The sequence below is a fragment of the Bufo gargarizans genome, chromosome 4 (genome assembly GCF_014858855.1).
Source record: "Bufo gargarizans isolate SCDJY-AF-19 chromosome 4, ASM1485885v1, whole genome shotgun sequence".
In the NCBI taxonomy this organism is placed as follows: Eukaryota; Metazoa; Chordata; class Amphibia; order Anura; family Bufonidae; genus Bufo; species Bufo gargarizans.
Window position 1 is genome coordinate 36,719,352 of NC_058083.1, and position 20,590 is coordinate 36,739,941.

Consider the following 20,590-nt stretch of genomic DNA (forward strand, 5'->3'; position numbering starts at 1 on the left):
ATCTGCTAGGAAACCACTGCTAAGGACAGGCAACAAGCAGAAGAGACTTGTTTGTGGCTAAAGAACACAAGGAATGGACATTTGACCAGTGGAAATCTGTGCTTTGGTCTGATGAGTCCAAATTTGAGATCTTTGGTTCCAACCACCGTGTCTTTGTGCGACGCAGAAAAGGTGAACGGATGTACTCTACATGCCTGGTTCCCACCGTGAAGCATGGAGGAGGAGGTGTGATGGTGTGGGGGTACTTTGCTGGTGACACTGTTGAGGATTTATTCAAAATTGAAGGCATAATGAACCAGCATGGCTACCACAGCATCTTGCAGCGGCATGCTATTCCATCCGGTTTGCGTTTAGTTGGACCATCATTTATTTTTCAACAGGACAATGACCCCAAACACACCTCCAGGCTGTGTAAGGGCTATTTGACCATGAAGGAGAGTGATGGGGTGCTGCGCCAGATGACCTGGCCTCCACAGTCACCAGACCTGAACCCAATCGAGATGGTTTGGGGTGAGCTGGACCGCAGAGTGAAGGCAAAAGGGCCAACAAGTGCTAAGCATCTCTGGGAACTCCTTCAAGACTGTTGGAAGACCATTTCAGGTGACTACCTCTTGAAGCTCATCAAGAGAATGCCAAGAGTGTGCAAATCAGTAATCAAAGCAAAAGGTGGCTACTTTGAAGAACCTAGAATATGACATATTTTCAGTTGTTTCACACTTTTTTGTTATGTATATAATTCCACATGTGTTAATTCATAGTTTTGATGCCTTCAGTGTGAATCTACAATTTTCATAGTCATGAAAATAAAGAAAACTCTTTGAATGAGAAGGTGTGTCCAAACTTTTGGTCTGTACTGTATATATTTCGCAGAAAATTCAGTGCAACATAAAACGTAAACAAAAACTTGAATTTGCGCTATATGTCTGTTCAGACATAATTTATCTCTTTCATATTATAAGCTCCCCTTATATATAATTTACTTACAGTTCTGAAGACTCAGGGATGCTGGCAGGCTTGACCTCAGGGGTGCTGGCAGGCTTGGCCTCAGGGGTGCTGGCAGGCTTGGCCTCAGGGGTGCTGGCTGGCTTGGCCTCAGGGGTGCTGGCTGGCTTGGCCTGGCAGTAGGAGTGTGGGAGACTATGAGGCCTTTTTCTGCAAGCTGCTCCGGAAAAAAATATTTTTCATTATACCTCAGGTCAGGCCATTTACCATATTACTCCTACTACCATTGAGCACCGTACCAAAGAAAAGAGGAGTGCCATCCAACACAACTCTCAGACCACCAATCAGACCCCCAATGTGAATCAGACCTCAGCTAACAGACCCAGTAAGATTCCCAATGTTAATAAGACCTCAATAAGACCTCAAATCACACCTCAGCTCAGACCTCAATATGAATGACCCCCAATCATACCTCAGATAAGAGCCCCATGCCTCATAGCAGCCCCCAATAGCCTTTTAGCAGCCCCCAGTAGCCTTATAGCAGCCCCCAGTAGCCTCATAGCAGACGTCAGTAGCCTCATAGCAGCCGCCAGTTGTCATGGATGAGATTTGCAGATAGCTGGAACTAATAAATAAATGAGCGACTGACTTGATACCAAACTAAGGAGCTTATAGGTGAGCCCTATAAAACCCTAAGAGCACTCCCTGACTGCTATGTACATACAAGGGTCTCGATGGTAAACGATTGCCTGCCCACTTACCTAAGCCTGTGTGACACCTGAAAACCCTATAATTGCGAGGGGACACGATCACCGGCTCCCTGCACTTAATACGGAGGGAGTCAGGGTCACCTAGAATCAATCCAGCAAGCAAATACAATAAAGTAAAGGACTTATCTGAGTAAACAGCAGACGCAGCCTCCAGCAGTGAACACTTCATCCAGGAAGTAGTATAAACCGCAAAGTGAGGCAGTATGGGAGGGAATATAAAGGAAGACGATTATGTCTAAATAAGTGACACCTGGCAGAAGGAAAGGAGATAAGAAAGTGAAACCAAAACAAAGAACATCATGCAAGAGGTAGAGAAGAACGTCTGCCAGAGGCTCCTCACAGAACTGACAGTGACAGTACCCCTCCCTCTACGGGTGGACTCCGTTCACTCAGAGCCCACCTTCTCAGGATTTGACCTATGGAAAGCCCTGATGAGACGAGTGGCCTTAATGTCCGCCACTGAGACCCACATCCTCTCCTCAGGACCATAACCCTCCCAATGAATGAGATACTGAAAAGAACCGCGGATAATGCGAGAATCTACAATCCTAGAGACCTGAAATTCAAGATTACCATCAACAATAATCGGAGGCGGAGGCAAAGAGGAGGGTACAGTGGGTTGGACATAAGGTTTTAATAGGGAATTGTGAAAAACATTATGGATCTTCCAAGTCTGAGGAAGATCAAGACGGAAGGCAACGGGATTGATGACGGACAAGATCTTGTAATGCCCAATAAACTTAGGACCCAACTTCCAGGAGGGAACCTTCAGTTTGATATTCTTTGTAGACAACCACACCAGATCACCCACATTCAGGTCCGGACCAGGCACATGTCTCTTATCCGCCACACGCTTATATCGCTCACTCATCCTCTTCAGATTACCCTGAATCTTTTGCCAAATAAATGACAAAGACGAGAAAAATCTCTCCTCATCAGGTAAACCAGAAGACCACTCTCCAGAGAATGTTCCAAACTGCGGATAAAACCTATATGCACCAAAAAATGGTGACTTATCAGAGGACTCCTGGCGACGGTTATTTAAAGCAAACTCAGCAAGGGACAAAAAAGAATACCAATCCTCCTGATTCTCCGCCACAAAACAGCGCAGATATGTCTCCAGATTCTGATTGACACGATCGGTCTGACCATTTGACTGCGGGTGAAAAGCAGAAGAGAACGACAACCGAACCCCCAAGTGAGAACAGAAGGCCTTCCAGAATCTGGAAACAAATTGCGTGCCCCTATCAGAAATGATGTCTGAAGGGATGCAATGCAATTTAACAATATGATCAACAAACGCTTGCGCCTGCGTCTTAGTATTGGGTAACCCAGGAAAGGGAATGAAATGTGCCATTTTGCTAAAATGGTCCACTACCACCAGAATCACAGTCTTCCCCGAGGAACGAGGCAGGTCCGTAATGAAGTCCATGGACAATATGCATCCAAGGACGGGAAAGAATGGGTAAGGGGAGGAGAGAACCCGATGGCCGTGAATGAGGGACCTTGGCACGAGCACAGGTCTCACAGGCTGCCACAAAACCCTTAACCATCTTACAAAGAGCTGGCCACCAGAATCTCCGAGCAATGAAATCCACTGTGGCTCTGCTCCCCGGGTGCCCAGCAAGGACAGTATCGTGGTGCTCCTTAAAAACCTTGTGTCGTAAAGCGAGAGGCACAAACAACCTCCCAGGAAGACAAAGATCAGAAGCCTCTGCCTGGGCTGGCTGAACCTCTGCCTTCAAATCAGGATAAAGAGCAGAGACGACCACCCCTTTAGCCAAAATGGGACCAGGGCCTTCAAAGTTCCCCCCTCCCGAAGAACAACGTCACAGGGCATCCGCCTTCACATTTTTAACCCTAGGGCCGAAAATAACCTAGAAAAGAACAAAGACTATCTGGCCTGTCTTGGGTTCAGACGCTTGGCCGATTCCAAGTAGGCCAGATTCTTATGGTCGGTAAAAACGGTAATAGGGTGTCTGGCTCCCTCTAACCAATGGCGCCATTCCTCAAAAGCTAATTTGATGGCCAACAACTCCCTATCTCCTACATCGTAATTTCTCTCTGCAGATGATAGTTTCCTTGAGAAAAAATCCACTCCTTTTTTAGTCATATCAGTGAGTGGCTTAACAACAGAGGAATAATTCAAAATGAACTTTCTGTAATAATTGGCAAAACCCAAAAACCGCATCAGCGGTTTCTGATTCTGAGAAAGTTCCCAATCAAACACAGCGCGGACCTTCTCAGGGTCCATCCGAAAACCAGAAGCGGAGAGAAAAAAACCAAGAAATTGAATCTCCGGAACCGCAAACACACATTTTTCCAGTTTAGCGCACAATTTATTCTCCCGCAAAATCAGCAAGACCTGACATAGGTGGTCCCGATGAGTCTTAAAATCAGGAGAAAAAATCTAAATGTCATCTAGATACACCAGTACAAATTTTCCCATTAAATGATAAAAAATGCTGTTCACAAAATGTTGGAAGATGGCTGGAGCATTCATCAAACCAAAGGGCATAACCAAATTTTTGAAATGACACTCAGGGGTATTGAAGGCCGTCTTCTATTCGTCCCCTTGCCTGACCCTGACTAGGTTGTATGCCCCTTTTAAATCCAACTTAGAAAAAACTTTAGCCCCAACAATCTGTTTAAACAGGTCCGGGATCGGAGGAAGCGGATATGGGTCACGAATCATGATATGGTTCAGCTCCCTGAAATCCAGACAAGATCTTAAAGAAGCATCTTTTTTCTTAGCAAAAAAAAAACCCAGCGGCAACAGGTGACTATGAGGGTCGGATGTGTCCCTTTCTCAGGCTCTCAGAGATATAAGTACGCATAGCGACCCTTTCAGGTTGGGAGAGATTGTATAGACGTGATTTTGTCAGCTTGGCGCCTGGGATGAGATTAATAGGGCAGTCGTACTCCCGGTGAGCGGGCAGCTCCTGGACACCACTCTCGGAAAACACATCAAAAAATTCAGAGAGAAAAGATGGCACAGTCTTGGTAGAACCCTCTGAAAGAGATGCCGTGAGGCAATTCTCTCGGCAAAACTCACTCCAACCATTTATTTGCCTTGCTTGCCAATCAATGGTGGGATTATGTTTAGTGAGCCAGGGTAGCCCCAACACTAGAGGAGTAGGTAATCAGTTTAAGACAAAACATTACATATCCTCAACATGAGCGTCCCCCACAGTCAAACGGATATTGTGAACTATGCCTATTAACGATCTTTGGGGAAGTGGAGCGGAATCGATGGAAAAAACAGGTATATAGTTTTCCAAAGTGCATACCTGGAAACCATGCGTTGTTGCAAATTGATTATCAATGAGATTGACAGCTGCTCCAGTATCTACAAAAATCTCACAAACAATGTTCTTGAAAACGGGAACTACAAGCAAACAGCAAACCTTCAATTTCCGCATCAACCTTGCCAATAGTAGCAAATGGAAAGTTTTTAGAGGGTTTTTTTTTGTTTTGTTTTTATTACCCTCAGAAAACTTCATGAATCTCCTAGAGGGGCAAACATTAGCTAAATGATTTATACCCCCACAGCAGAAACAAACCCTCCTCTGAGAGCTAAATCCTCTACTATCAGAGGCAAACAAACCCAGCTGCATAGTCCCCTCATCAGACGGGATTGAGAGAGACTGAGACCCCTGCACACTGAATGAGACAGCCCTACTGCCCCACAGTCTAAGACACCTGTTAATATGAACAGCTAGAGACATGGCTGACTCTAAGGATGCTGGTCTCTCATGAAAAGCGAATGCATCTTTCAATCTTTCCGAAAGACCATGGCAAAATTGACTTCGGAGTGCAGCATCATTCCAACCAGTATCAGCTGCCCATCTCCAAAATTCAGAAAAGTATATCTCTGCGGACTGCTTACCCTGGCATAAAAAAATGCAGTTTAGATTCAGCCAGAGCAATACAATCCGGGTCATCATATATCTGTCCCAGGGCTACAAAAAAGTCATCCACCGATCGGAAGGGCCGTGCCCCCACCGGCAGCGAGAAGGCCCAAGACTGAGCGTTATCCCTGAGCAGCGAGATGATGATTCCCACCCTCTGCTCCTCATCACCAGGGGAATGGGGAAGTAGGCGAAAATTGAGTTTTCAAGCCTCTCTAAAGCGAACAAAATTAGCACTACCCCCGGAGAACGTATCCGGAAGCGAGATCTTATGCTCAGAACAAACTCCATGAACGCCAGCAGAACCGGTCACCTGAAAATGAGACACAGTTTTACGGAGATCTGCTACCTCCAGCGAAAGACCTTGCATGCGGTCAATCAAGGCTGAAACCCGATCCATGCTTAATACGGTTATGGCGGTTTATAATGTCATGGATGAGATTTGCAGATAGCTGGAACTAATAAATAAACGAACAACTGGCTTGATCCCAAACTAAGGAGCTTATAGGTGAGCCCTATAAAACCCTAAGAGCTCTCCCTGACTGCTATGCACATACAAGGGTCTCGATGGTAGACGATTGCATGCCCACATACCTGAAAACCCTATAATTGTGAGGGGTTACGACCCCCGACTCCCTGCACTTAATACAGAGGGAGTCAGGGTCACCTAGAATCAAGCCAGCAAGCAAACACAATAAAGTAAAGGACTTATCTGAGCAAACAGCAGACGCAGCCTCCAGCAGTGAACACTTCATCCAGGAAGTAGTATAAACTGCAAAGTGAGGTAGTATGGGAGGGAATATAAAGGAAGATGATTATGTCTAAATAAGTGACACCTGGCAGAAGGAAAGGAGATGAGAAAGTGAAACCAAAACAAAGAACATCATACAAGAGGTAGAGAAGAACGCCTGCCAGAGCTTCTCACAGAACTGGTGGTGACACCATTAGCCTCTCCATCAGCCCCCAGTGCCTCTCACCAGCCCCCAGTGCCTCTCCATCAGCCCCCAGTGCCTCTCACCAGCCCCCAGTGCCTCTAACCAGCCCCAGTTCCTCTCACCAGCCCCCAGTGCCTCTCCATCAGCCCCCAGTTCATCTCACCAGCCCCAGTGCCACTTACCAGCCCCAGTTCTTCTCACCAGCCCCCAGTGCCTCTCCATCAGCCCCCAGTGCCTCTCCATCAGCCCCCAGTGCCTCCCCATCAGCCCCCAGTGCCTCTTACCAGTCCCCAGTGCATCTCACCAGCCCCCAGTGCCTCTCCATCAGCCGCCAGTGCCTCTCCATCAGCCCCCAGTGCCTCTCACCTGCCCCAGTACCCTCTCCATCATTCCCCCGTGCCTCTCCATCAGCCCCCAGTGTGCCCTCCCCGGTATTAAAATCATTGGTGGGCAGTACACCCTCTTCCCCCCCTCCCCTGTATTAAAATCATAGGTGGGCAGTGCACCCTATGCTTATAGCAATGCGCCGCACAGACCTGTGAGTTACAAGAAGAAGGAGCAACCGGGCGGCCACTGTGCATGTAAGTATATTGCTGCAGAGTAACTGGCTTTGGGAGAAAGGACTTTAGTAGCGTCCTGGCTGCCATGGTAACCTATCAGAGCCCCAGCATTACACTGCTGGGACAACTGCCGCTGCCACCAATGATGGGGGTAGGGGGAAGGGCACCCTGCCCACCAATGATTTTAATACTGGGAAGGGCGGGGGGAGGGCGCACTGCCCACCAATGATTTTAATACTGGGAAGGGTGGGGGGAGGGTGCACTACTCACCAATGATGCAGCGTCCCCATCACCATGGGAATGCCTCGGATTTAAAATATACCATTGGATAGGAGTTTTCTCCAATTTGATGGTATATTTTAACTTCAAGGGTTACCTACAGAGGATCAGGAAGCGGTGAGTACAAAGCCTTCACCGCTTCCTGGTCCTTTTGCCCGACGTTAAAGACGGGCGGCCCTGAAAGGGAACCGCGTTCCTGCTATGAAAACAGTGCAGGAACGCCGTTCCCGCAGGTACTCGAGCCCTGGGTTTTAAGTTTACGCAGGCATAGCGGCTTGTCTCTATGAGTGGCTCTGTCTGGCACTGTGGTAAGTAAAGCATGGAACAAAGGGGAGGAGCAGGAGCCAGTGGACGGCACTGAAGATATATGGTAGGATAGCCTGTGAAGCCTGCATGGAGCACTGTGCTGTACATGTGTGGATGGAGGTGGAAGGAAATGTGGTTGATGTGTTAGAAAAGAGATTGGTGAGGGCAGGTGGGGGGTGACAGAAAATGTTTTCTGATGTTGTTTATCCAACAACTATCATACAGAATTCAGGGAACAAACTTATTTAGGATCCCATGCCTTCACCAACAAGAGAGCTTGCCCCATTCCTGAGGATATGCTAACATTTGCGAAATCCAAGAAAACCCTTTTACACCCACAATTCCGAAATAGTTGGGCCGCTGTGTAAAATGTAAATAAGTGTAAATATTCACAGAATGCAATGATTTGTCAATCTCATAGACCCAGATTGGCGAACCTCTGCCCATCTTTGCTTCTGAGAGACTCTGCCTCTCTAACATGTTCTATTTATACCTAGTCATGTAATTGCTCCTCCAGCTTTTTTTTATTAGTAGCACTTACTTTTCCAGCCTTATGTTGACCCTGTCCCAACTTTTTTGAGATGTTTTGCTGCCATGTAGTTCTAAATCCTTTTATTTTATTCTTTTTTTCTACAATCTATTGTGAATAAAATATGGTTCTATAAGATTTGCCAATTATTTCCTTCTTTTTTTTTATTACATTCATTCACATTTTACACAGAGCCCCAACTTTTTTGGAAATGCTGTTGTAGAATAATTGTATTCGGTGCATTTTAAAATACCGATATTTTAATGTTGCAGGACTTACTCTTTCACAAGGAGAAAATTGGAAAACTATGAGAAGATTTACAATAACCACATTAAGGGATTTTGGCATGGGAAAAAGTAGCCTAGAAGAAAAGGTTGCTGAGGAATGCACCACTGTAATAAAATACTTTGCAACTTTTAAAGGTATAGTATGCTGATTATATTTTCCAGTTCAGATATTCACAAATTCCTGATAAAAATTATTAAAAATGAAAAATAATTATTTTTTTTTATTGATAAATCACATAATAAATAGGGTCAACAACCCTGCTTCAATAGCTAAACTAAAGCACAGGGATGTTTGCTCTGAAAAAGTGGAGAGGAGACAGGATCTTTGAAAATTCTTTAGTTAGTTGGAGGGAAAATGTCTATTGTCCCACTAATTGTGGATGCAGCGAGCCCCTGAGAAGCCGGTGCAGAAGACGGCAATAGTAGTGACCCTGATGAGATGTTGTGTTACTCTATACTCCTTCATAGTGTTGCTCCCTGGGGATCAGTGCAGTGGAAATGTAGTTTGAAGACTTAGGCCAGAAGTAAATGAATAACTCTATTTTTACTTAGAACAAGACATAATATGCAGTACATCAAGTAGCAGCAAGTTCAGAGTGCAGTTTCTGGCACTAGTTGAGGGGTTATAGTGGCAGGTTGGATGACTATATATTGGCACTTGTGGGTATAGATGTCTACTGTAAGGTTCAGACTTGAGCTTTATCTGGCCTAGTGGTGGTATAGATGATAGGTGTCTGAGCCGTAGTACCTCACCATGCAGCAGTGTCTCTAAAGCTATATTTATGCTGGTCACTCAGCTGTCTTGTCTCTCAGGTGATTTCTTGACGTTGAATTTTGTTGGGCTCTCAGGAAAATCATATTTTGTTCCTAGGAGTAGGAGCTCGCGCATGTACTGCTACACGCTGCTTTTGAGGTGCACCAGCACTCGTGATAGCAGACACGGTCAGCCACAGGTCCTGTCTCCTCTCTCCCTGTCTGTCAGCTACCCTGCTTTTCTCTATTGTACACAACACACACAATTTTTCTTTGAAATCCTAGACTTTCCCTGGCAATAAGCTCGATTGATTCCTGACTGTCCCTGATAGATTTTTCACTGTGCATGACTCTGATCATTTTTCTGACACAGTAAGACCAAACCACCCTCATTCACGGCACAGAATAGCGTTCTGCTAGGGTACCTCCCTGCTGAAGCACCAATTGTCTCATCCAGGCTGTCTGTCAGCCTAGGAGCCAAGCAGGGCAAACCATTCACCCCACTTCCTTTCAGGGTCATGTCAGAACCTTTCTTCTTCCTCCCCAGTAATCTGAAGTCTGCATCAGTAGCGGCTGGTATAGCAGCGGTGAACAGGAAAAGAGATAGGAGAAGGCATGTGCGCACTGTGCGTGCCATCTCCTCAGACGGCTGATCGTCGGGGGTGCTGGGTGTTGGACCCCTGCCAATCTGATATTGATGACCTATTCTGAGGATAGGTAATCAATATTAACCGCCTGGACAACCCCTTTAGAAGATACACTGTAAAGTAGCCACCTAAAGATAAATTGTGCATGGAATAATCCTTTGAAGATAACGTTCGTCTATGGCCTCTCAACTCCACAGATTTGGTTGGGTTTAAAGAGCCTCAGGCTACCAGTCATACCTGTGAGACCAATTAAATGTCTGTTAAAGGTCTACACCCTACAGTGGGCATTGTATACAAAAGTTTTGAGAGAATTGCACCCCTCAGCTGAATTGGGACTTTAAGCCTTGTTATATCCAGAAGTGCCTCAGGAAGCTCCAGGGATCAACCCTACTGTATAAGCCAGCCTCAATAAAGTGTGCAGCATTTAAGAACTGTACATGTACTTTATTTTGGTTATCCTTAACTGTCTTATTTCTTCAGTAAAATAATTGTTTTATTGTTGAACTACAACCAGCTACCTTATTGCTTTTTCCTAACAGTTTCTTGTCTTGCACCTCACAATAGCCAACATCACTAGCACCCTGTTTTCCAATAGGGAATGGACCTTCACCTGGGTATGTACCTGGCAGTGGCGGATCCAGAGCCTGGTCTCGGGAGGGGCACTTCCAGATTATTTTCTGTCTGCCGCCACAGAACAAGGGTGCTTATAGAACAGACTACACAGTGTAGCGTTATACTGTACATTGTGGGGCACAGTGTAGCGTTATACTGTACATTGTGTGGCACAGTGTATGCTACAGTCATGTGAAAAAATTAGGACACCCTTTGAAAGCATGTGGTTTTTTGTAACATTTTTAATAAAAGGTTATTTCATCTCCGTTTCAACAATACAGAGAGATTAAAGTAATCCAACTAAACAAAGAAAACTGAAAAAAAGTCTTTTCCAGATCTTCTGTAAATGTCATTCTACAAAAATGCCTATTCTAACTGAGGAAAAAGATAGGACACCCTCACATGTATTCCCTCTTAAATTGGCTCAGATCTCACACAGGTATATCACACCAGGTGCACATAATTAGTAGATCGTTTCTCTGCATGTTGAATGAGGCTTGCCCTATTTAAACCTCAGACATTTAGTTTGGTGTGCTCCTGACTGTTGAAGTGAGAGTGAGCACCATGGTGAGAGCAAAAGAGCTGTCAGAGGACTTCAGAAAAAAGATTGTAGCAGCCTATGAGTCTGGGAAGGGATTTAAAAAGATCTCAAAAGATTTTGAAATCAGCCATTCCACTGTCCGGAAGATAGTCTACAAGTGGAGGGCTTTCAAAACAACTGCCAACATGCCCAGGACTGGTCGCCCCAGCAAGTTCACCCCAAGAGCAGACCGCAAGATGCTAAAAGAGGTCTCCAAAAACCCTAAAGTGTCATCTCGAGAACTACAGCAGGCTCTGGCTACTGTTGATGTAGAAGTACATGCCTCTACAATCAGAAAGAGACTGTACAAGTTTAACTTGCATGGGAGGTGTGCAAGGAGGAAACCTTTGCTTTCCAAGAGAAACATCGAGGCCAGACTGACATTTGCCAGAGATAAAGTTGACAAAGACCAGGACTTCTGGAATAATGTTCTTTGGACAGATGAGTCCAAAATTGAATTATTTGAACACAACAGCAGAGGACATTTTTGGCGTAAACCAAACACAGCATTCCAAGAAAAGAACCTCATACCAACTGTGAAGCATGGAGGTGGAAGTGTCATGGTTTGGGGCTGCTTTGCTGCAGCAGGACCTGGTCAGCTCACCATCATAGAATCCACGATGAATTCTACTGTGTATCAGAAGGTGCTTGAAGAACATGTGAGACCATCAGTTAGAAAATTAAAGCTGAAGCGGAACTGGACCATGCAACATGACAATGACCCAAAACATACTAGTAAATCAACCAAAGATTGGCTGAAAAAGAAGAAATGGAGAGTCCTGGAATGGCCAAGTCAAAGTCCAGATTTGAATCCCATTGAGATGCTGTGGGGTGACTTGAAAAGGGCTGTACGTGCAAGAAACCCCTCAAACATCTCACAGCTGAAAAAGTTCTGCATTGAGGAGTGGGGTAAAAGTTCCTCAGACCGATGTCGAAGACTGGTAGATGGCTACAAGAACCGTCTCACTGCAGTTATTTCAGCCAAAGGAGGTAACACTCGCTATTAGGGGCAAGGGTGTCCTATCTTTTTCCTCAGTTAGAATAGGCATTTTTGTAGAATGACATTTACAGAAGATCTTGAAAAGACTTTTCTTCAGTTTTCTTTGTTTAGTCGGATTACTTTAATCTCTCTGTATTGTTGAAACGGAGATGAAATAACCTTTTATTAAAAATGTTACAAAAAACCACATGCTTTCAAAGGGTGTCCTAATTTTTTCACATGACTGTATATGTGTATAACAAACATATTTCACATGAAAACTTACAATTACTTGGCTTGGCCCTTGGGGATCTCGGACGCCACTTCCACACTTGTCCGGGGGCTCGGCGGAGCTGATGTTCTGTTTCATCCTAATGAGAAAGATTTCATAATAAGGATTTGGAGAAGGGGCAGAGGGATAGCAGAGCAGGGAGAGGCTGGTGCTGCTACTAGGGGGTCATACCATGGGGGAGTAATAAAGCCCACCATAATGCCCCCTCAGTAGAAATAATTCCCCTTATAATGTGACAGTGCAAAAAATGCCCCCTATATAGTGCCCCCAGTAAATGCCCCCATAGTGCTCCTCTCCCCCCTTCCTCCTAGTGCCCCCATAATGTGCCAGTATAAAATGCACCATATATAGTGCCCCAGTAGATGCCCTCAGTGTCCCCCATAATTTGCAAGTATAAAATACCCCTTCTTAGTGCCCCCCGTAGATGACTCCAAAGTACTCCTCTCCCCCCTTCCCCATAGTACCCACCATAATGTTTCCCAGTATAAAATGCTACTGTACAGAGCCCCCCATATAAAATACCCCTTCTTTGTGGCCTCAGTAGATGCCCCTATAGTGCCCACCAATAACAAGTGCCCCCCATCACGTGCCAGTAACAAGAGCCCCCCCATCACGTGCCAGTAACAAGAGCCCCCCCATCACGTGCCAGTAACAAGAGCCCCCCCATCACGTGCCAGTAACAAGAGCCCCCCCATCACGTGCCAGTAACAAGAGCCCCTCCCATCACGTGCCAGTAACAAGAGCCCCCCCATCACGTGCCAGTAACAAGAGCCCCCCCATCACGTGCCAGTAACAAGAGCCCCCCCATCACGTGCCAGTAACAAGAGCCCCCCCATCACGTGCCAGTAACAAGAGCCCCCCCATCACGTGCCAGTAACAAGAGCCGACGGATCCGTCCATCCACATGACAAGCGGACAGACGGATCCGTTCTTGCAATGCATTTGTAGACGGATCCGCGACCGGATCTGTCTACAAATGCTGTCAGTTGTCACACTGATCGGCGGATCCGGCAGGCAGCTCCGACGACGGAACTGTCTGCTGGATCACACTAACGCTAGTGTGAAAGTACCCTAAGGCTTTTCATTTCACTGACGCTGACTGACTGACCCTTTTGAATTATTAAATTTTTTACACACATAATATAATACTCATGACTCATCACTTCACTACTTACTAATGCTGCCGGTACTAGTCTGTCACTGTCTTCTAATTTACTCAAGACTATCAAGTAAAGTCTCACAGTCTGGATTGGACTCTCTCTCATTCAAGTGACTGACTCCTCAGTCCTCACAGTCACTACTAGAATAAACTGGCGGAAGGAGCAGCGGCTGGCCGTTGACGCAGAGCATAGCAGGCACGCACGTGACGTCACCCACTGTGTCACTCGCAAGCTCCTCCCACTTTATTAATGAAGCAGGAGGAGTCGGAGGAGCAGGAGGTGCTGCCGCTTGCCTGACGAAGTGAGTCAGTGAAGTTAACCTAGGTTTACAACAGTACACTCACTGCAGATGCAGAGTGCAGACAGTGCCGCCCGCAACTGCTGCTCCGGCCAGAGTCAGACTTCCTGCCTGCTGCGCATGCGCAACCTGCTCTGCGCTACTACTGATATTGTCAGTGTGAGACTGAGTACTGTGAGACCCGTCGCGGTGAAGCAACCTGCGCTGCGCCGCGCCACTAGTATTGTCAGTGTCAGTGTGAGTGTGAGACTCGTCGCGGGGGGGGGGGGGAATTCTCGGGGGTGGCAATTGCCCCGTTGCCCCCCCCCCTGGATCCGCCAATGGTACCTGGGCAGCAAAGGTGCACCCTCTAATCACCTTGCACAGCAAAAAGGAGAACTAGAATTGAACCAACGCCACCGTGAATAATTATCATCATCTTCACTTTACTGACACTCATGTTCTCTCCACCACACACCTCCTCTGTGGGCAGCTGCAAAAAAGAAACACATTCTCACTTAGGGATATAAATTTAAAATGTATAGACATTATGGAACCTAAAATTTTGGTAGCCTGTGTAAATATGCACAAAACAATTTTTCCTGACAAAGACCTTCGGGTCTTCATGTTCCTTTGCCTGTGCCATATTCTGTGTGGCAACATATTGTGATGGACTTCATCACTGATTTGCCATGGCTGGACTTTGATTTGGGTGGTCATTGACGGTTTCTCTGGTTCATATGACTGTCCACCTGGCTAAACAGTTTAATTTGTAAAATTTTCATTTACACCAACTACCCCAGCTCAGTGTCTCTAATAGGGAAATTTAATTTACATTAAGATCCAGAAAGTCCTTCTGTAATTTAAATCTAAAATTTGATTCTCACTAGAGTTGAGCGGACACCTGGATGTTCGGGTTCGAGAAGTTCGGCCGAACTTCCCGGAAATGTTCGGGTTCGGGTTCGGGATCCGAACCCGATCCGAACTTCGTCCCGAACCCCATTGAAGTCAATAGGGACCCGAACTTTTCGGCACTAAAAAGGCTGTAAAACAGCCCAGGAAAGGGCTAGAGGGCTGAAAAAGGCAGCAACATGTAGGTAAATCCCATGCAAACACATGTGGATAGGGAAATGAATAAGAAATAAAAATAGAATAAATAAAAATTAACCAATATCAATTGGAGAGAGGTCCCATAGCAGAGAATCTGGCTTCACGTCACCCACCACTGGAACAGTCCATTCTCAGATATTTAGGCCCCGGCACCCAGGCAGAGGAGAGAGGTCCCGTAACAGAGGATCTGGCTTCATGTCAGCAGAGAATCAGTCTGCATGTCATAGCAGAGAATCAGGCTTCACGTCAGCCACCAGTGCAACAGTCCATTGTCATATATTTAGGCCCCGGCACCCAGGCAGAGGAGAGAGGTCCCGTAACAGAGGAGCTGGCTTCATGTCAGCAGAGAATCAGTCTGCATGTCATAGCAGAGAATCAGGCTTCATGTCAGCCACCAGTGCAACAGTCCATTGTCATATATTTAGGCCCAGCACACAGGCAGAGGAGAGAGGTCCCGTAACAGAGAATCTGTCTTCATGTCAGCAGAGAATAAGTCTGCATGTCATAGCAGAGAATCATGCTTTACGTCACCCACCACTGGAACAGTCCATTGGCATATATTTAGGCCCAGCACCCAGGCAGAGGAGAGAGGTCACGTAACAGAGAATCTGGCTTCATGTCAGCAGAGAATAAGTCTGCATGTCATAGCAGAGAATCAGGCTTCACGTCAGCCACCACTGCAACAGTCCTTTGTCATATATTTAGGCCCAGCACCCAGGCAGAGGAGAGAGGTCCCGTAACAGAGAATCTGTCTTCATGTCAGCAGAGAATCAGTCTGCATGTCATAGCAGAGAATCAGGCTTCACGTCAGCCACCACTGCAACAGTCCATTGGCATATATTTAGGCCCAGCACCCAGGCAGAGGAGAGAGGTCCCGTAACAGAGAATCTGTCTTCATGTCAGCAGAGAATCAGTCTGCATGTCATAGCAGAGAATCATGCTTCACGTCAGCCACCACTGCAACAGTCCATTGGCATATATTTAGGCCCAGCACCCAGGCAGAGGAGAGAGGTCCCGTAACAGAGGATCTGGCTTCATGTCAGTAGAGAATCAGTCTGCATGTCATAGCAGAGAATGAGGCTTCACGTCAGCCACTACTGCAACAGTCCATTGGCATATATTTAGGCCCAGCACCCAGGCAGAGGAGAGAGGTCCCGTAACAGAGGATCTGGCTTCATATCAGCAGAGAATCAGTCTGCATGTCATAGCAGAGAATCAGGCTTCACGTCAGCCACCACTGCAACAGTCCATTGTCAGATATTTAGGCCCAGCACCCAGGCAGAGGAGAGAGGTCCCGTAACAGAGAATCTGTCTTCATGTCAGCAGAGAATCAGTCTGCATGTCATAGCAGAGAATCAGGCTTCACGTCAGCTACTACTGCAACAGTCCATTGGCATATATTTAGGCCCAGCACCCAGGCAGAGGAGAGAGGTCCCGTAACAGAGGATCTGGCTTCATGTCAGCAGAGAATCAGTCTGCATGTCATAGCAGAGAATCAGGCTTCACGTCAGCCACCACTGCAACAGTCCATTGTCAGATATTTAGGCCCAGCACCCAGGCAGAGGAGAGAGGTCCCGTAACAGAGAATCTGTCTTCATGTCAGCAGAGAATCAGTCTGCATGTCATAGCAGAGAATCAGGCTTCACGTCAGCTACTACTGCAACAGTCCATTGGCATATATTTAGGCCCAGCACCCAGGCAGAGGAGAGAGGTCCCGTAACAGAGGATCTGGCTTCATGTCAGCAGAGAATTAGTCTGCATGTCATAGCAGAGAATCAGGCTTCACGTCAGCCACCACTGCAACAGTCCATTGGCATATTTTTAGGCCCAGCACCCAGGCAGAGGAGAGAGGTCCCGTAACAGAGAATCTGGCTTCATGTCAGCAGAGAATTAGTCTGCATGTCATAGCAGAGAATCAGGCTTAACGTCACCCAACATTGGAACAGTCCATTGGCATATATTTAGGCCCTGGCACCCAGACAGAGGAGAGGTTCATTCAACTTTGGGTAGCCTCGCAATATAATGGTAAAATGAAAATAAAAATAGGATTGAATGAGGAAGTGCCCTGGAGTACAATAATATATGGTTAAGGTTAGGTAGTTAATGTCTAATCTGCACAAGGGATGGACAGGTCCTGTGGGATCCATGCCTGGTTCATTTTTATGAACGTCAGCTTGTCCACATTGGCTGTAGACAGGCGGCTGCGTTTGTCTGTAATGACGCCCCCTGCCGTGCTGAATACACGTTCAGACAAAACGCTGGCCGCCGGGCAGGCCAGCACCTCCAAGGCATAAAAGGCTAGCTCTGGCCACGTGGACAATTTAGAGACCCAGAAGTTGAATGGGGCCGAACCATCAGTCAGTAAGTGGAGGGGTGTGCACACGTACTGTTCCACCATGTTAGTGAAATGTTGCCTCCTGCTAACACATTGCGTATCAGGTGGTGGTGCAGTTAGCTGTGGCGTGTTGACAAAAGTTTTCCACATCTCTGCCATGCTAACCCTGCCCTCAGAGGAGCTGGCCGTGACACAGCTGCCTTGGCGACCTCTTGCTCCTCCTCTGCCTTGGCCTTGGGCTTCCACTTGTTCCCCTGTGACATTTGGGAATGCTCTCAGTAGCGCGTCTACCAACGTGCGCTTGTACTCGCGCATCTTCCTATCACGCTCCAGTGCAGGAAGTAAGATGGGCACATTGTCCTTGTACCGTGGATCCAGCAGGGTGGCAACCCAGTAGTCCGCACAGGTTAAAATGTGGGCAACTCTGCTGTCGTTGCGCAGGCACTGCAGCATGTAGTCGCTCATGTGTGCCAGGCTGCCCAGGGGTAAGGACAAGCTGTCCTCTGTGGGAGGCGTATCGTCATCGTCCTGCCTTTCCCCCCAGCCACGCACCAGTGATGGGCCCGAGCTGCGTTGGGTGCCACCCCGCTGTGACCATGCTTCATCCTCATTCTCCTCCACCTCCTCCTCATCCTCGTCCTCATCGTCCTCCAGTAGTGGGCCCTGGCTGGCCACATTTGTACCTGGCCTCTGCTGTTGCAAAAAACCTCCCTCTGAGTCACTTCGAAGAGACTGGCCTGAAAGTGCTAAAAATGACACCTCTTCCTCCTCCTCCTCCTCCTCCTCCTGGGCCACCTCCTCTTCCATCATCGCCCTAAGTGTTTTCTCAAGGAGACATAGAAGTGGTATTGTAACGCTGATAACGGCGTCATCGCCACTGGCCATATTGGTGGAGTACTCGAAACAGCGCAACAGGGCACACAGGTCTCGCATGGAGGCCCAGTCATTGGTGGTGAAGTGGTGCATTTCCGTAGTGCGACTGACCCGTGCGTGCTGCAGCTGAAACTCCACTATGGCCTGCTGCTGCTCGCACAGTCTGTCCAGCATGTGCAAGGTGAAGTTCCACCTGGTGGGCACGTCGCATATGAGGCGGTGAGCGGGAAGGCCGAAGTTACGCTGTAGCGCAGACAGGCGAGCAGCGGCAGGATGTGAACGCCGGAAGCGCGAACAGACGGCCCGCACTTTATGCAGCAGCTCTGACATGTCGGGGTAGTTGTGAATGAACTCCTGCACCAACAAATTCAGCACATGCGCCAAGCAAGGGATGTGCGTCAAACCGGCTAGTCCCAGAGCTGCAACGAGATTTCGCCCATTATCGCACACCACCAGTCCGGGCTTGAGGCTCACCGGCAGCAACCACTCGTCGGTCTGTTGTTCTATACCCCGCCACAACTCCTGTGCGGTGTGGGGCCTGTCCCCCAAACATATGAGTTTCAGAATGGCCTGCTGACGTTTACCCTGGGCTGTGCTGAAGTTGGTGCTAAAGGTGTGTGGCTGACTGGATGAGCAGGTGGAAGAAGAGGAGGAGGAAGCTGAGTAGGAGGAGGTGGCAACAGGAGGCAAAGAATGTTGCCCTGCGATCCTTGGCGGCGGAAGGACGTGCGCCAAACAGCTCTCTGCCTGGGGCCCAGCTGCCATTACATTTACCCAGTGTGCAGTTAGGGAGATATAGCGTCCCTGGCCGTGCTTACTGGTCCACGTATCTGTGGTTAGGTGGACCTTGCCACAGATGGCGTTGCGCAGTGCACACTTGATTTTATCGGATACTTGGTTGTGCAGGGAAGGCACGGCTCTCTTGGAGAAGTAGTGCCGGCTAGGAACAACATACTGTGGGACAGCAAGCGACATGAGCTGTTTGAAGCTGTCTGTGTCCACCAGCCTAAGGCCTCATGCACACGACCGTTGTGTGCATCCGTGGCCGTTGTGCCGTTTTCCGTTTTTTTTCGCGGACCCATTGACTTTCAATGGGTCCGTGGAAAAATCGGAAAATGCACCGTTTTGCAGCCGAGGCCGTGATCCGTGTATCCTGTCCGTCAAAAAAATATGACCTGTCCTATTTTTTTGACGGACAACGGTTCACGGACCCATTCAAGTCAATGGGTCCGTGAAAGAACACGGATGCACACAAGATTGGCATCCGTGTCCGTGATCCGTGGCCGTAGGTTGCTTTCATACAGACGGATCCGAAGATCCGTCTGCATAAAAGCTTTTTCAGAGGTGAGTTTTCACTTCGCGAAAACTCAGATCCGACAGTATATTCTAACACAGAGGCGTTCCCATGGTGATGGGGACGCTTCAGGTTAGAATATACTGAAAAACTGTGTACATGACTGCCCCCTGCTGCCTGGCAGGTGCTGCCAGGCAGCAGGGGGCAGACCCCCCCCCCCCTGTTTTTAACTAATTTGTGGCCAGTGCGGCCGCCCCCCCCCCCTCCCTCCCCTGTAGTTAACTTCTTGGTAGCCAGCCCCCCCTCCCTCCCCTGTAGTTAACTAATTGGTGTCCAGTGGGCCCCCCCTCCGTCCGCTATAGATAACTCATTGGTGTCCAGTGGGCCCCCCCTCCGTCCGCTATAGATAACTCATTGGTGTCCAGTGGGCCCCCCCTCCGTCCGCTATAGATAACTCATTGGTGGCCAGTGGGCCCTCTCCCCTCCCACCCCCTCCTAATTAAAATCGCCCCCCTATCATTGGTGGCAGTGGTGAGTACCGATCGGAGTCCCAGTGTAATCGCTGGGGCTCCGATCGGTAACCATGGCAACCGGGACGCTACTGCAGTCCCGGTTGCCATGGTAGCTTAGCAATTTGTAGAAGCTTTATACTTACCTGAAGAGCAGCGATGTCTGTGACCGGCCGGGAGCTCCTCCTACTGGTAAGTGACAGGTCTGTGCTATAAGCAATGCGCCGCACAGACCTTTCACTTACCAGTAGGAGGAGCTCCCGGCCGGTCACAGACATCGCAGCTCTTCAGGTAAGTATGAAGCTTCTACAAATTGCTAAGCTACCATGGCAACCGGGACTGCAGTAGCGTCCCGGTTGCCATGGTTACCGATCGGAGCCCCAGCGATTACACTGGGACTCCGATCGGTACTCACCACTGCCACCAATGATAGGGGGGCGATTTTAATTAAGAGGGGGAGGGAGGGGAGAGGGCCCACTGGCCACCAACGAGTTATCTACAGCGGAGGGAGGGGGGGCCCACTGGACACCAATGAGTTATCTATAGCGGACGGAGGGGGGGCCCACTGGACACCAATGAGTTATCTATAGCGGACGGAGGGGGGGCCCACTGGCCACCAACGAGTTAACTACAGGGGAGGGAGGGGGGGC

At 48.0% G+C, this 20,590-nt stretch overlaps 1 protein-coding gene across 2 annotated transcripts in view; it reads left to right on the forward strand.

Moving 5' to 3' along the window:
- LOC122935953 (cytochrome P450 2K6-like) overlaps nt 1–20,590 on the forward strand; it is a 213,291-nt gene that overhangs the window by 36,478 nt on the left and 156,223 nt on the right. For both annotated transcript variants that reach the window (XM_044291918.1, XM_044291919.1), the window contains one exon: nt 8,505–8,654. In XM_044291918.1, the coding sequence (XP_044147853.1) occupies nt 8,505–8,654 (150 nt within the window). The remainder of the gene's footprint in view (nt 1–8,504; nt 8,655–20,590) is intronic.